At 44.6% G+C, this 14,748-nt stretch overlaps 1 protein-coding gene across 1 annotated transcript in view; it reads right to left on the bottom strand.

Annotated features, from left to right (window-relative positions):
• NUP153 (nucleoporin 153) overlaps positions 1–14,748 on the bottom strand; it is a 65,807-nt gene that overhangs the window by 34,873 nt on the left and 16,186 nt on the right. Inside the window, exons 2-5 of the mRNA XM_056854808.1 lie at positions 10,642–10,855; positions 9,200–9,448; positions 683–819; positions 474–602 (exon numbers count right to left, since the gene is read on the bottom strand). Of these exons, the coding sequence (XP_056710786.1) occupies positions 474–602; positions 683–819; positions 9,200–9,448; positions 10,642–10,855 (729 nt within the window). The remainder of the gene's footprint in view (positions 1–473; positions 603–682; positions 820–9,199; positions 9,449–10,641; positions 10,856–14,748) is intronic.

Raw genomic sequence — 14,748 nt, 5'->3', positions numbered from 1 at the left:
ACTTACAGGACAATGATTAGCACATTACCTTTGATACTTTTTGCAGGACAATGTTTCAGCTCAAACCCACCCCTTTCTGACTATATATTACTCTTCCTACACACATGACACTGAGAGACACTGTTCTTCAGTGTTACTCCTCTGAAGATGCCTGCCACAGCTGCTGGCGAAACGTCAGGAAAGAAAATACCAAGACCACGGTCACACAGCCCGGATAACCAAAAAGAACTATCAAGCCTATTGGAGAAAGCACCCCTTAAAAACACACTAAGCACAAATAGTAACTATTGTATTGTTAGAAAGCAAGTTTGCATTCCAGATCTATATACCTCTACAAGCCACTCTAAAAAAAGACTGTTGTTACAAACAACTCAGCATTCTTGCATAGTACAAACACGGACATTTTATACGTAAGATCAATATGCACAATCCCCCCTATTCTCTTATCCCCACCTCTTCAGCATCTCTCTTACCTGATAAGGAATAATCCGTGCTTTGGATTGCCTTGCTGCGGCAGCTGCACCTCCGTACGTAGTTTTTCCAGGATAAAATGGAGAATTCCCAAGCTGGCTTGTCTTAAGAACCGATGTGTTACCAAGGGACTGCAGATAAGTACAGATATCTAATCAGCAAAGTGGACAATAAAGTAATGTGGCTGAAGCAAACAGTGTGTGGTACTTACAGGGGAGAGGGCTCCAAAGGCCGAGAGATTAAAGCCAGGTTTTTTCAAGCTGGTGGCCGTAGCGTGCTGAGAGCTGGGCCTTTCGGCCTCTGCAGACCAGACTGGCGGTACTGAAGCACTTTTTGAAACAGCTATATCTAAAATAAGCACATGTATATTTTATTTGTATTATAAAACATGTTTAAAATTGGGGGGAAAACAGGAATGCTCAAAATAAATTAGTATGAAGGTATGCATAATATAAAATCAACCGCACTATGCAAAATTTCTCAAATGGATTAATTTTATTTGTTGTGACACCATAAATTCTAACATCAGCTATGAATTCAGAACCTCTTCGTATTGCCTTTCTATACCTAGTTCTTGAAAAGAAGGGGAAAGTGATGAAGATTTACAAATCTACACAGAATGTTTTGATGGGGGGGAAGAGTATACAATTAGTTCATGTAGGCGTTTATGATAAGATATAGGTTCTCATTATATGGGTGTTCCCAGGTCAGTCATAGCAAACATTGAGTCTGAAGAAAAATCACAAACACTTATTGGTAGACACAGGATAACCATGAACAGAACGGCATTAAAGGTCATCCCACAGAACTCCATGTCTGAAGGGTGATTTCAGCCTGTCTCTCCCCACACCGAGTCCAAGAAATTTTGACAGCGCACAGGTTCTCAAAGTTCTAAGACTGACAGCAGTGCAGCAAGGCCAGGAGTTCGGACCACAGAATGCTTGGGTTGAGGACTTCTGCCAGTTTAGCCTCCTATCCGTCTTCCATCAGCACTGCAGACCAGGGAGCTGATAGTGCAGTTTTAAGTACTGACCACTGACATCTGCTGTTGAGGCTGCTTCTGGGGGAGGAGCTATATCTACTAGGCTCCCTTAAATTCTTAAAGAGACAGCGTCCATGGAAACAGCAGGAGGTGAGGACTTTTGCCAGCTCATTTGCCTAGCGCCTCCAGTAATGCTACAAGGATGGAAAAGCGCAGCTTGGACTTATCACAGCCATTTTTGTTTTGATCTTTTAAAAAACTGCAATGTTTTTATTTTAAACTGTTTATCATTTTATAAGCTGCCTGGGTTGCATAGTAGTAGAAAGGGAGAACATACTTACTATAAACAAATGATGTTCCCACACATAGGAAAGTGTAGCCAATGTTTTGTTAAAAATCTACACGAAGACTCCAAGGGTGAATTTCCTCCCCATGACACCTCTGCTGCTTACCAGCTCCACCCTCCTTCTATGCTAAACACCAGTCCCATTCAATTCAGCCTCCCTCCCCCAGACTGCCCTTGCTCTCCACAATCTCAGCCACCAACACTACTCCACCTACTTCCCTTCTAAGCATAGTAACGGAATCATAGAATTTTAAAAAGTTGGAAGGGGCCTAAAGACCACCCAGTCCAACTCCCGTACCATGCAGGATGACCTAAATTATCCCTGACAAATAAATGCCCAGTCTCCACTTTAAAACCTCCAAGGATGGAAAACCCACAACATCCCTGGGTAACTGATTCTACCAATGAACTGCCCTTATTGTCCACATGTTTTTCCTAATATCCCAACAATATCTCCCCACCCAAAATTTAAACCCATTGTTACGAGTCCTATCTACCACTACCAACTGAAATAGAGCCCTACCCTCCTCTAAATGACAGCATTTCAAATACTTAAAAAGAGTAATCATATCCCCCCTCAACCTCCTCTTCTCCAGGCTGAACATTCCCAATTCCCTCAGCCTTTCTTCATAAGGCTTAGTTTCCAAACCCCTAGTCATCCTTGTCGCTCTCCTCTACATCCGCTCTTAAGTTTCTATGTCCTTGCTATAAAAAGTCCTCCAGAAGTGGACACAATACTCTAAATGGGGTCTGAGAGTACAGTATACAGTGGTACTATCACATCTCATATCCTGGACACTATACATGTATTGATACACCCTAAGATCAAATTTGACTTCTTTACTGCTGCATCACACTGGCTATTCATACTTAATTTGCAATCCACAAAAACGTCATACACACGCTACTATCCAGAAGAGTATTCCCCATCTGGTACATGTACATAAGATTTTTACTACCCAGATGCAAAACCTTACATTTATCTCTATTAAACTGCATTGTGTTCACATCTACCCATTGTTCCAATGTTTCCAAGTCTGATTGTATTTTATCTCTATCTCCTGGAGAGTTTGCTATCGCACCTAATTTGGTGTCATCTGCTATTTTAATGAATAGACCCTTCATGGCCTCATCTAGATCACTGATAAAAATATGTAAAAGCATTGGGCCCAAAACCAAGACCAATGGAACCCCACAGTCTCCTGCGAGGTTACTGTCTTCTACCCATCCTGGTCCTCCATTTTGCTCTTTCCCCATTTCCTATATCCTGTGACAGACATTGTATCTGTCTATTTACACATGTTTTGTTTCTAGCAAGGCTTCACAAGCATGCCACATTATAAAACATATTAATCTATATAACGTAAATAAATAATCTGGAATTTCATCACACATGACAACTTTTTCATCCTGCAATAAATGGCAGGAAAGCTCACCTAAGGCAACACTTGTAGAAATATGAACATTCTCAATCCACTCATAATAATCAGAATTCCAGCCTCAAAAGATCTATAGAGCCGTAAAGGGCTCTTAACTCTTCCTTCTCACTCTGCCCATATTACTGGGGTAAAACAGAGTTGCACTTACCTGTAACTGCTGTTCATTGAAGTCTTCGGTGCAGACACACATGTGGGACTGCGCCTGCACGCAGGCCTGCCACCGGAAACTTTTCATAGCCTCAGGTCTAGACTGGGGATGACCCTCCCCTTGGAGCAGGCAGGCCCGGCTTCCTGCCGACCTACAGCATGCTTCCTGGGCGGGGCATCCCCTCAGTTTCATGCCCGCCGCCGACCCTTGTAGGTGTAGTTTTCTCTCTCTTTTTTAAAATTACTTATTTATTTAAGGCCGACAGCGGGGTAGGATGGGAGGGATGTGTGTCTGCATCGAAGACTTCAATGAACAGCAGTTACAGGTAAGTGCAACTCTGTTTTCATTTTCAGTCTTCGGTGCAGCCCCACATGTGGGATTTTAGCGAGCTATATACACCAGGAGGTGGGTGTCGGTCTATTGGAAGAGAGTTTGAAGGGCCACTTTGCCAACTTCTGCATCTCTACTTGCTAGCAGGTCAATGGTGTAGTGGCTTACAAGCACCTCCTCGCTTGCCCAAGTCGCAGCCTTGCAGATGTCGGTCAGAGGGACCTTGCTGTAAAAAACTGCCGACAATCCCTGGGCCCTGATAGAGTGGGCCCTAACTCCTAAAGGACATGGAGTATCTGCTGATTTGAAAGCAGACCTGATAGCAGAGGCCATGCATCCTGCAAAGGACTGGGCCTAAGCTGCTTTCCCTGTTCTTGGGGTTTGGTGACAAATAAACAGGCTCTTGGAATGTCTAAAGTACTTTGTCCTGTCTATATAGTATAAGATTGCCTTCTCACATCTAAGGTGTGTAACACTTTCTCTGCTTCCAAAGACGGGTTTGGGAAGAAGACAGGCACCAAAAACTCTTGAGTTAGGTGAAAACTGAAAATCACCTTGGGTTTAAATAGTGGGCTGGGATGTAAGACTACCCGTTCGTCAAAGATCTTTAAGAAGGCTTATCTATCCTGAGGGCAGCTAGTCCTCCCACTCTCCTAGTGGATGCCACTGCTATCAAGAATGCTTCCTTAGCTGACAGTAGATTGACTGGAGAGGTAGCTAAGGGTTCAAAGGGGGAGAGCATCGGTCCTGCTAGCACCAATGAAAGGGACCACTGGGGAGCAATCTCCAGTGCCGGAGGAAAGTGTTGATGAAACGTTTAGCTAGTGGGTATATGGAGACTGTGTACCCCTCAACCTTGTCATGGCAGGCTGAGATAGCAGCCAGGTGTACCTTGACAGATGAGACTGCCAGACCCTGTCTGGTTAAGTCTAGAAGGTAAACCAGAATCAGTGGTAATGGGCGGCTAAACGCTGAGGAATTGTTAGAGCTAACCCAGTGCTCAACCTTTCCCATTTCAAATCATACAAGTATCTAGCAGACGGCGTTCTGATTTGTAGGAGAATCACTCTGACTGGTTGGGACAAACCTATGCCCTGGGTTCTATCCTTCAGGCTGTTCGGTGTAGGTGATTTATATAGTGATGCATGAGAGTGTCCCAGCGGAACAGATCTGGGGCCCTGGAAAGTTCCCTGAAGTTGTGGTCCGCTAGGAGGAGCAGCAGCTCTGATAACCACATCTGGCGGGGCCAGAAGGGGACAATCAAGATACAAGATGTGTGATTTCGCCTTGATTTTCCCTATGACCCTTGACAGGAGGGCAAAGGGTGGGAATGCATAGAAGAGGGTGCCTGACCATTGTATCTGGAAGGTGTCCCATAGTGACTCTGGGTCATGACCCGCTAGGCAACAGAACCTCTCCGCCTTCCTGCTGTTGCGGTAGGCGAAAAGATCAACTTGTGGGAAGCCCCATAACTGAACAATGGGAAAACAGGAGCTTGTCCTGGAGCTCCCACTCATGGCTTGTGAGGAACTCTCAGCTGAGACTGTCTGCCCAGATGTTGTGAATGCCTGCTATATGGATGGCTCTTACTGAAATGTCGTTTTCCAAGGTCACTTGTCATGCTCTCTGGGCTTCTCTGCACAGGGGAAACGAACCTGTACCCCCCTGCTTGTTGGCATAATAGACCGCAGGAGTATAGTCCGATTGCACCAATGTTCCCGAGCCCCTGAGAATATCCACGAAGGAGGTGAGTAACAGATTGAACGCAGGTCAAGCACATTGATATTCCTGTTTCCCTGCGATCCTTCCCAGCGTCCCTGTATGGAGGGAACCGGTTAGAAGGTTGGACTCTGATAACCACCAATCCAGGGACCTGAGACTGTCCTAGGGATAGACAACCTATGGGATTGTGAGTGACAGAACTGGTTGAAAGTATGTAAAAACCAGTTCTGCAGGATTCTCATGTGGAGTCTGGCCTGGGGAGTGACGGCCGGGGTAGAGGCCTTCAAACCCAACAATCTCTGAATCCATACCACCAGCTGGTGTCTGAACCTCTGGAACACTCCTGCCAGATATGTTGTTAAGAGCAGGGTCTGAGACAGCTACAGACTGGATTCTTTGGGTGGGGACCAACTTGGATTTTATCCAGTTTACCACAAGATCTAGGTTAATGCAGGTTGTTAACACCAACTCTGTCTGGAAAGGGCGATTGGGGTGTCTGCCGTGAGAAGCCAATTGTCAAGGTAAGGGAACACACTACATCCTATACGGAGGGTGGTGGAGTCCCCTTCCTTGGTGGTCTTTAAGCAGAGGTTGGATGGCCATCAGTCAATGGCACTTTGATTGAGGGATCCTGCAGAGCAGGGGTTGGACTGGATGGCCCTTGTGGTCTCTTCCAACCTTGAGATCTTGTGATCTTGAGAGACCCTTTGAACCTTGCCCTGCTGCAGTAGCTTCTGCAGTTGTGGGCCAAAGTCAGGAAAGGGGTTGTCTCTTGTAGACTTATGATGTGAACAACTGGGGGGAAATTTACCTCAAAATGGTACCCCTCCATGACAACTCTCAGAATCCAGCTATCCATGTAGATGGATCTCCAACGATCACAAAATTTGGCCAGTCTGTCAAGAAATTGAAAGCTTTCTTGGATGGCCTGCAGACACAGTCAGAAACTTTGAGTGGGCTGTTGCTGATCATCATGGCACTAAAGGTGAGTGAAAACTGAGACTGAGACTGAAACTGAACTGCTGCTGTCTTTCAGAAGAGGGTTGGTGGCAGGTTTGGCCTGCGTTTTCCCAACTGGCCCTGGTGACATGGCTGTTGGTATTGCCTCTGTTGAGGACACAGCTGCTGAAAGTGTTGTTGCCTTTGCCCTTTAAGAAGGGAGGAGCAAAGCCCTGGTGACGTGGTTGATAACACTCATGGGAAGGGTTGTTGTATGGTAGGACCCCCAGGGATCTGGCTGTCTAGTTGTCCTTCTTTATGTTTGTCAGAAATTCTGTGGTGGAAGGAGCGAATACAGTGTCTCCCCCTAATGGGGGGTCCTCCTCGGCCTGTATTAGGTTAACTGCTGACTTGGCCTCCTCAGGGAGGGGTTCCAGATGGGGAGCGGCTTTTTCCCAGAGGAACAGCTGGTAGCCCCCCATGATTGTCTGGTAGTTGGCGATCCTGAAACTCAGGGCAGATGAGGTATGAGATTTTCTGCCCACGCAGTCAAGCCTCCTATTCTCCGTGTCAGCAAGTGTGGAGTGATGCCCCTGCCCCTGGCGGGCTCGCATCTCTCCTGTTGCGATGAATGGTCAGGGATTCCACAGAGTCCTGCTTGTAAGGATCCTCTATTTTCTTTGCAAAAACAGGGGAGGAGGCTGGTTATTTATTTTATTTATTTATTATCCTTTCCACACTAGCTTGCCACTATTCCAGGAGCGTCTGGGTAGAGGCAACTAAGGATTCTGTCCTTGGGCCTATTATCAGAGGTTGTGATGTTAATCTCGAAGGTTCTGCCAAGCGCAGCATCTGCTCGCTCTAGAGACGTAAGTCTTCAGAAGGTGAGATGGCTTCAGTGTCTCCCATGTGCTCCTCCAGAGAAGGTTCTGACACTCCCTCTGAGCTTGCTACAGAGGCCGAGGCCAAGGCCTTCAATGGAGGAAGGCTAGGTTGGTGAGCTGGATCCATGGCTCTCGGGATCCATGGCTCTCGGGGTCCATGGCTCTCGGGGTCCATGGCTCTCGGGGTCCATGGTTGCTTGGATCCATGGTGATCGGATCCATGGCTCTTCAGATCCATGGTGATTGGATCCAGGGCTCTTAGAATCCACGGCTCTTTGGACCCATGGCTCTCGGATCCATGGCTCTTTGGATCCATGAGTCGGAGCCAGTGAAACCGACTGGACTGAGGGGGGCCGCTGGGGTGTCTCGGATCCAGTGGGCAAGTAGGAGCTAGTAGGGCTCTTCTCCACGATTCGGCCTTCAGGCGTGTAGCGCGGACATTGTGAGCTCCAGCAGTGAATTATTGGCATACTTTACAAGCAGCCACGCAGTGGGCGTTCGCCCAGACACATTCTCAGACCGCAGAAGCGAAAGTCCATTGGCTGGCCAGCCAGCCACGGGCGGCAGCCATCGCTTAAAGAGGGCCTTGGAGGCCATAACGGCCCTCAGAACTTGACCGAGGGAACCGAGATTTCCAGGCCCTCGGCACTTGACCGAGGGGACCGAGATTTCCAGAGGAAAAAACTCCAGTACAGGGGAGAGAGGCTGGTCAGGAAGCCCTGAGCGGCAGCCTGGATCTATCAGAAATGAAAGTGAAATGCACTGAGGTTTGTTAGAGACGTCTGTTCTCGGTGGCGGCAAAGAAGGAACTGAGGAGGGATGCCCCACCCAGGAAGCATGCTGTAGGTCGGAAGGAATCTGGGCCTGCCTGCTCCAAGGGGAGGGGCATCCCCAGTCTAGGCCTGAGGCTATGAAAAGTTTCCGGTGGCAGGCCTGCGCACAGGCGCAGTCCCACATGTGGGGCTGCACCGAAGACTGAAAATGAACCGGAGGTTACCTTTAGGCCCATAAATACAGAGCAAGATCCATGCTGGTGGATCAGACCAAAAATCTATCTAGCTAACCACCTTGTCTGAAACAATGGCCAGCCAAGCCAGCAATCCTGACATGAATACACCATACCTCCTGGATGGATTTTCCTCAGTATGTGATATTTAGAGGTATACTGCCTCTAATTACAGGAGTTCATTTAGCTCTCATAGCTAATAGCCACAGATATATGTGTCTTCCAAGTTTTTTGTTAAATGTAGAAGCCCCCTGCAGGCTCCTAAGGTGAGGAATCTGAAATTTAAGCCTGTAGTCCCCAGGCTCAAGCTGATGGCGATTACAACTAAACCACTGTGCCTTAAAGTCATGAAAGGTCACTGCAAAATTTACATGCCAAGGCACTTACAAGGTAAACACAGTCAACTGCATAAAATTTAATAATCTAAAATTATATTCAGAAAACAATCCTCGGGCTAAAAGCAAACCATATAAACAGCAAAAAGACAGTTTCTATCAGTTGAAAGCTCACATAAAAAGAAATGTCTTGGCCTGACACCTAAAAGAAAGTAAGGCAGACACCAAGAAAGCCTCAAGGAGAACTGGGCATGCAAAGATGAGATGCTACCATTGGGAAAGCCCCATCTCCAGTTGCCATTCATCTCACCTTTACCAGCAGGGACACAGAGAGGAGGGAAAAAGACCTTAACTGGTAGGCTGGACAGTACAAGAGAAGCTCATCCTTCAAGTATCTTGGCCCCAAGCCATTTAGGGCCTTAAAAATAAGAACGAGAACTACAAATTAAAAGCATAAGAAAAACTTGTTTAATTTAAAAAACAAACTAATATGTATTCTAATTTACCCATGAACTACTGTTGGAATAATAAATGGTACTAAAAATTATGAGCATAAACAAGCCAGTAACCAACATAAACTATGATCAAGTTTGTTACCTTTATCAGATGCTCTTGATGAGAAGCCACTAGTAGTTGAGATGTTGTCATCATCATGCTGAGAGGTAGAATCTTTCATTTCCTTTCCAAGTGAAAGTCCAGAGTTACTAATCTGAAATGCCGATGATGTGGAGGGTTGACAAAGTGGCAGTGGGGAATCTAAGATGGTGCAGTTAAGGTGACTCCGATGGAGAGAGGGTCTTGTTAAAATATCTGTGAAGTGTAAACCAGCCCTACTCGTTGAGGGCCCTAAAGAATAACAAAGCAATGAAATTAGCATTCTCTGAAGCAAACACATGAACAGCAAAGCTATTTCCTATCTACAGTAGCTCTATTGCCAAGTTTCAGGTATTAACACCAGGCAGTTATTTTACTTGAACAACATACATGTAAGATTTCATCTCTGAAAATAGGTACCACATTTCTTCCACATACAGTACTATGTTATTATAACAAGGCATTGGTAGAAGGCAATGATAAATGTATCACTGTTACTACTTTTAAACTTAATGCTGCAACAGCTCCCTAACTGGGAGTGAGAGAACTAGCAATGAAAACTAATTATAAAGGCTGACTCTGATGCAAAGATCCTACTGGGCAAGGCAGAGCAGAATGGCTTTCAGAGTGCCTCCTGGTTTTTCAGGAGCTTTTTTTTTTTTTTTGTCATCAAGTCATAGCTGACTTACGGCAACTCCGTACGGTTTTCAAGGCAAGTGGTGTACCAAAGTGGTTTGCCATTGCCTGCCTCAACATCACGACCCTGGAATTCCTTGCAGGTCTCCCATCCAAATACTAGCCAGGATCAGGGCTGAGACTGTGTGACTGGCCCAAGGTCACCCAGCAAGCTTCAATGGCATGAGTAGGAATTTGAACCTGGGTTTCCCAGGTCCTAGTCCAAAACCTTAACCACTACACTACGCTGGCTCTCCTTCAGGAGCATAGGGAGCTGTAAACAAGGATGGAGGGAACTGGTGTCAACTATTCTCTATGCAAGCAGAGGTGCCTGTTGCTCATGTAGCAAAATATTTGGAGCCAAATCAATATATATTGCACTGAGCTTAAAATACAATCCTCCCAGTGAAGGGATCGTGGTGGTTCATTGTTCAGTACCTGGAAGATTATGGGTGTTAAAAAAAACTAGGAGAGAGTCAAGACAAGAAACCTAGGCTGCCTTAGTATCTATGATGATGGCTTAGAAACTGTTGGTAGGCAAAAATGAGTTAGCTGAAACATTAATCCAAAATTTCAGAATGATGCCGAGGAGACTAAAATGACATTTGATGAAATGTACTGAAAGACACAAAACAGTATTCCTCAGTTTCCAGTTAATCAACATGTAAGCAAGCATTTGTGACTTATACATTATTTACACAAACACACATATATTTACACAAACACACACACACATATAGCTGTAATCTTGGACAGAATCTTTAGCTGACCTTCTAAATTAATTCTCGTTGGTTCAGGAGTGATTCGGCCATCAATTTCCAGAGCATTGTCTGTGATGTCAGAAGCAAAATCAGGATGAAAGTTCACATTCTCCTCCTGACTCCTTTGTTCATCAGGGGATGCCTCTTCACTTTGTCTGAAGTATCGCTGAAGCCAAGTAGGGACAATGTTCTTCACAGATTCCTTCACAATATTAATAATACCCTGGTTTAAAGCAACAACACATTATTTCTGGTTGGAAGTTCCATAAAGGTCCAATTTTACTAAGCTATAAACCTGCCTCCTATGTACTAGAACCAGGTCATAGCAGACATTACAGTGGTATTAAGCAGCCTGAAATCACCTCGAGGTTTGTGGTTTATAAAAATCTTTGCTAACAAACTGTTGTATCTTCCATGCCTATTGAATTAACGTGTGATGGTTCTTTGCAACTTACAAATGACACTTCAATTCAATGGTAATTTATCAGTGCAGTCATCTAAAGAAGAAGAGTTGGTTTTTATATGCCAACTTTCTCTACCGCTTAAGGGAGACTCAAACCGGCATACAATCACCTTCCCTTCCCCTCCCCACAACAGACACCCTGTGAGGTAGGTGGGGCTGACAGAGCTCTTAATAGAACTGTGACTAGCCCAAGTTCACTCAACTAGCTTCATGTGTACAAGCGGGGAAACAAATCCAGTTCACCAGATTAGCCTCCACCGCTCATGTGGAGGAGTGGGGAATCAAATCCGGTTCTCCAGATCAGACTCCACCGCTCTAAACCACTGCTCTTAATCACTACACCACGCCGGCAGAAGACGAATATTAAAGATGAGACCACTCACATGAATACATTACTGGTCCATCTAGTTTACTTGTGTCCATTTGGAGTAGCAGCAGCTCTCCTAAATTCCAGCCAAAGGTATTTCACTTCACCTTCTATCTAATCCTTTAATTGGAGGTGCCAGAGTGACTGAATCCAGGACCTTTTCATACAAAGCAAGCACTCTAACAATGAGCCAGGGCCCTCCTTGAACAACAGTCTTTCTTCAGCCCCATTTCCTCTCTCTTCATTTCAATTGTGTGTCAAATTTCAGCCATGCTTTCCCCTTCAAAGCTTAGCTCTGTAAAAGCAGATGAGCTAGATATATCTGTAATACAGACTTCCACTGCCTGAAGTTTTGTTACATTCAGCAAGTTCAGAATCCTCATACACATTTAAAACAGTTGTGCTAATTTTTTTCTATCTTTCTCTAAGCTTATACCTAATAAATCCCATGATTTCAATATAATTAATCAAAGGATTAAAGGTAATGCACAAATCTTGGCAGTTATCCAACAATTCCAACCGAGTAACACAAAAGACGCAAGATAATCGAAAAGGATTTAGTTCAAATTTAAGAGAAGACTTGCTTGACTAGGCTTCAATCCTAAAGGCACTTTCCTGGGATTGAGTCAGATTAAACAATATTACTTTTGAGTAGACCTGCTTCAGATTGCTCCATAAAGTAAGGATGGCCAGCTTCTCAGCTGTGAAATTACCAGTATTTCCCAGACAGCGGTCAGGGGATCAAAAATATATTTTGCTGCATAATGGCCACTATTTATAATAAAGCAGTCACCATCTAGCAGTAATAATAATTGGAGCACATATGCTACAGAGTATTACACACACAACTATTCTGAAAAGATGCAACACTAGGGCACGGACGATCATTTACAATGTGAAAACATGGCAAATGTTTCACCTTAACTTGGATTAAAATCTGAATATTGGCCATTAGATCCTGGATCCAGGTAAAAGTAACCTGTATGGCAGTACAGCAAAATACAAATAAAAGGAGGTGGTAGTTTTCAGTATTTAGAGGGGAGAAAATAAACAAATCACCTGTAGCTAAACAGTAATCAATTTTTAAGCTTCATAAGCTTTCCCTCCCTGCCAAGGAGAATAGATTTTGCAGAATGAATAATGATTTCTTCTGGTTGGTAAACCTTCCCATCCAGGTGAAAATAATTTCAGTTCAGAAAATTCAAAAATTTGCAGAAATATTTTCTGCGGAGGTAGTTGGTTTCAGGTAGCCGGCTCAAGGTTGACTCAGCCTTCCATCCTTCCAAGGTCGGTGAAATGAGTGCCCAGCTTGCTGGGGGTCAAGGGAAGATGACTGGGGAAGGCACTGGCAAACCACCCCGCAAACAAAGTCTGCCTTGGAAACGTCGGGATGTGACGTCACCCCATGGGTCAGGAATGACCCGGTGTTTGCACAGGGGACCTTTACCTTTTAGAACTATATATGATAATGTAAAAGAACATGTTAAGTTCATTATTTTGCCTTTCTACAGATAATGGGTTGTATTTAACCTATCTAAGGACAAAACAAGTTCACAGAAAGCATCTCTGATGCTCTCCCTTTCCCAGTGCAGCATCCAGCATCTCATACCTCAAGAACAGCTTCGGGAGTGGGGGGAGGGAGCAGATAGAGGGCAGAATTGGGAAAGTGTGTTGTTGTTTTTAAATACATTTTATTATTATTTTTTAAAGATACAGAATAAAAAGAAGGGGAATAAGAAAAAATACAAACAAGTGTGTTTTTGAGTGCAATCCTAAGAGGGAGGGTAGTTAGGAAGCACCCAGGGATGGCACAGCCGCGCCACCTGCTCAGAGGCTTGCTGGCAGGCACAAGCCGAAAAGGCTATTTTTGACAAAAGCCTTGTGCTACGCATAACTCAGCGCCTGAAAAAAAGGGGTGTTCTCGGGTCGAAAGGGCTTTGGGGGTTAACTGTCAGTTCCGTCCCTGGGGCCACCCTCTTTGATGCCGGCACAAGCCTCTGAGCCAGGAAAACACTGCTGGCGGGGCTGCACAAGCACCCGATGCTCACACTGTTGTTCGGCTCCTCAAAACCAGCATAAGTGCCCCAGCACCGGTGCCACTTTAGCCAACAAAACGCTGGTGCTGGGTTAACGTCGGCTCCAAACCTCTCCCTCCCCATTAGGATTGGGCTGTTTATTTTATTTCATTATTTACAGTCTAAATATTGTTGAAGGCTTCCACAGTCAGAATTCATTGGTTCTTGTAGGTTATCCGGGCTGTGTGACCGTGGTCTTGGTATTTTCTTTCCTGACGTTTCGCCAGCAGCTGTGGCAGGCATCTTCAGAGGAGGCATCTCCTCTGAAGATGCCTGCCACAGCTGCTGGCAAAACGTCAGGAAAGAAAATACCAAGACCACGGTCACACAGCCCGGATAACCTACAAGAACCTATTTACAGTCTGCCTTTCTCACTGAGACTCAAGGCAGATGACACAGATTAAGTCAATATGATCAACGACTGGGACGTCCCATAAACAATGCAATAGGGTGTGGATTGCTAACATATGAAAATAAGCGGGAATCACCTCCCTTTCTCAAAGAAATGCTGGATCCAATCTGGGGTGTTTCTTTATGCTTCTTACCACTTTTTTAACCTGTTGTTTTCATGCAACCAATGTAACAGTCAACATGAAAGTATGTTAAAGGGAACTGAAAATTAAGAAAAAAATACACGTTGGCCCAAAAATCATGGAAATAGGTACAAGCTGATTTACATTTTAAGTTTAAAATAATTTATGATGCTCTATCAAATTCTGTTCTTGTGAGATTGTTATAAAGCTTGATTTTATGCTTCTATCAAGGTAAGTTTGCACAACTTAAAAAAGGGGGTTAATGGTAAAATGTTATTTCATGGATGCTCAAGCTAATGTTTTCAATACACATGTATAGAAAGGGGCTCCATAGCTATGGCAATCATGCAGCTTGCTGGAGATGCCTTCCTATATAACACATACCAGAAAGACTGGCATGATCTTCAGTGTAACAGTATGCACGGGTGTGTGATAAATGCACTTAGCAAAACAGACAGATCTTTAAATGCAGCAACAATGCTTATTTGGCATGCTAAAATATTTTGCAGCATTTTAACTGGTCAGTGTCAACTGATCATCTCCCAAAGCCCCAAATCGCAACAAACTCACACCTTTATATTTTATAGTTATAGGCTGATATGAATCAAATAATGTAACCCTTTCAACCCCTTTTTACAATATTTGCAGTTTGGCTTAGAATGAACAAATGGGGTTTTA

Source organism: Euleptes europaea, chromosome 8 (genome assembly GCF_029931775.1).
Source record: "Euleptes europaea isolate rEulEur1 chromosome 8, rEulEur1.hap1, whole genome shotgun sequence".
Taxonomy (NCBI): domain Eukaryota; kingdom Metazoa; phylum Chordata; class Lepidosauria; order Squamata; family Sphaerodactylidae; genus Euleptes; species Euleptes europaea.
The sequence above is the reverse complement of the archived record's forward strand: the minus strand, read 5'-3'. Positions and strand labels throughout refer to the sequence as shown.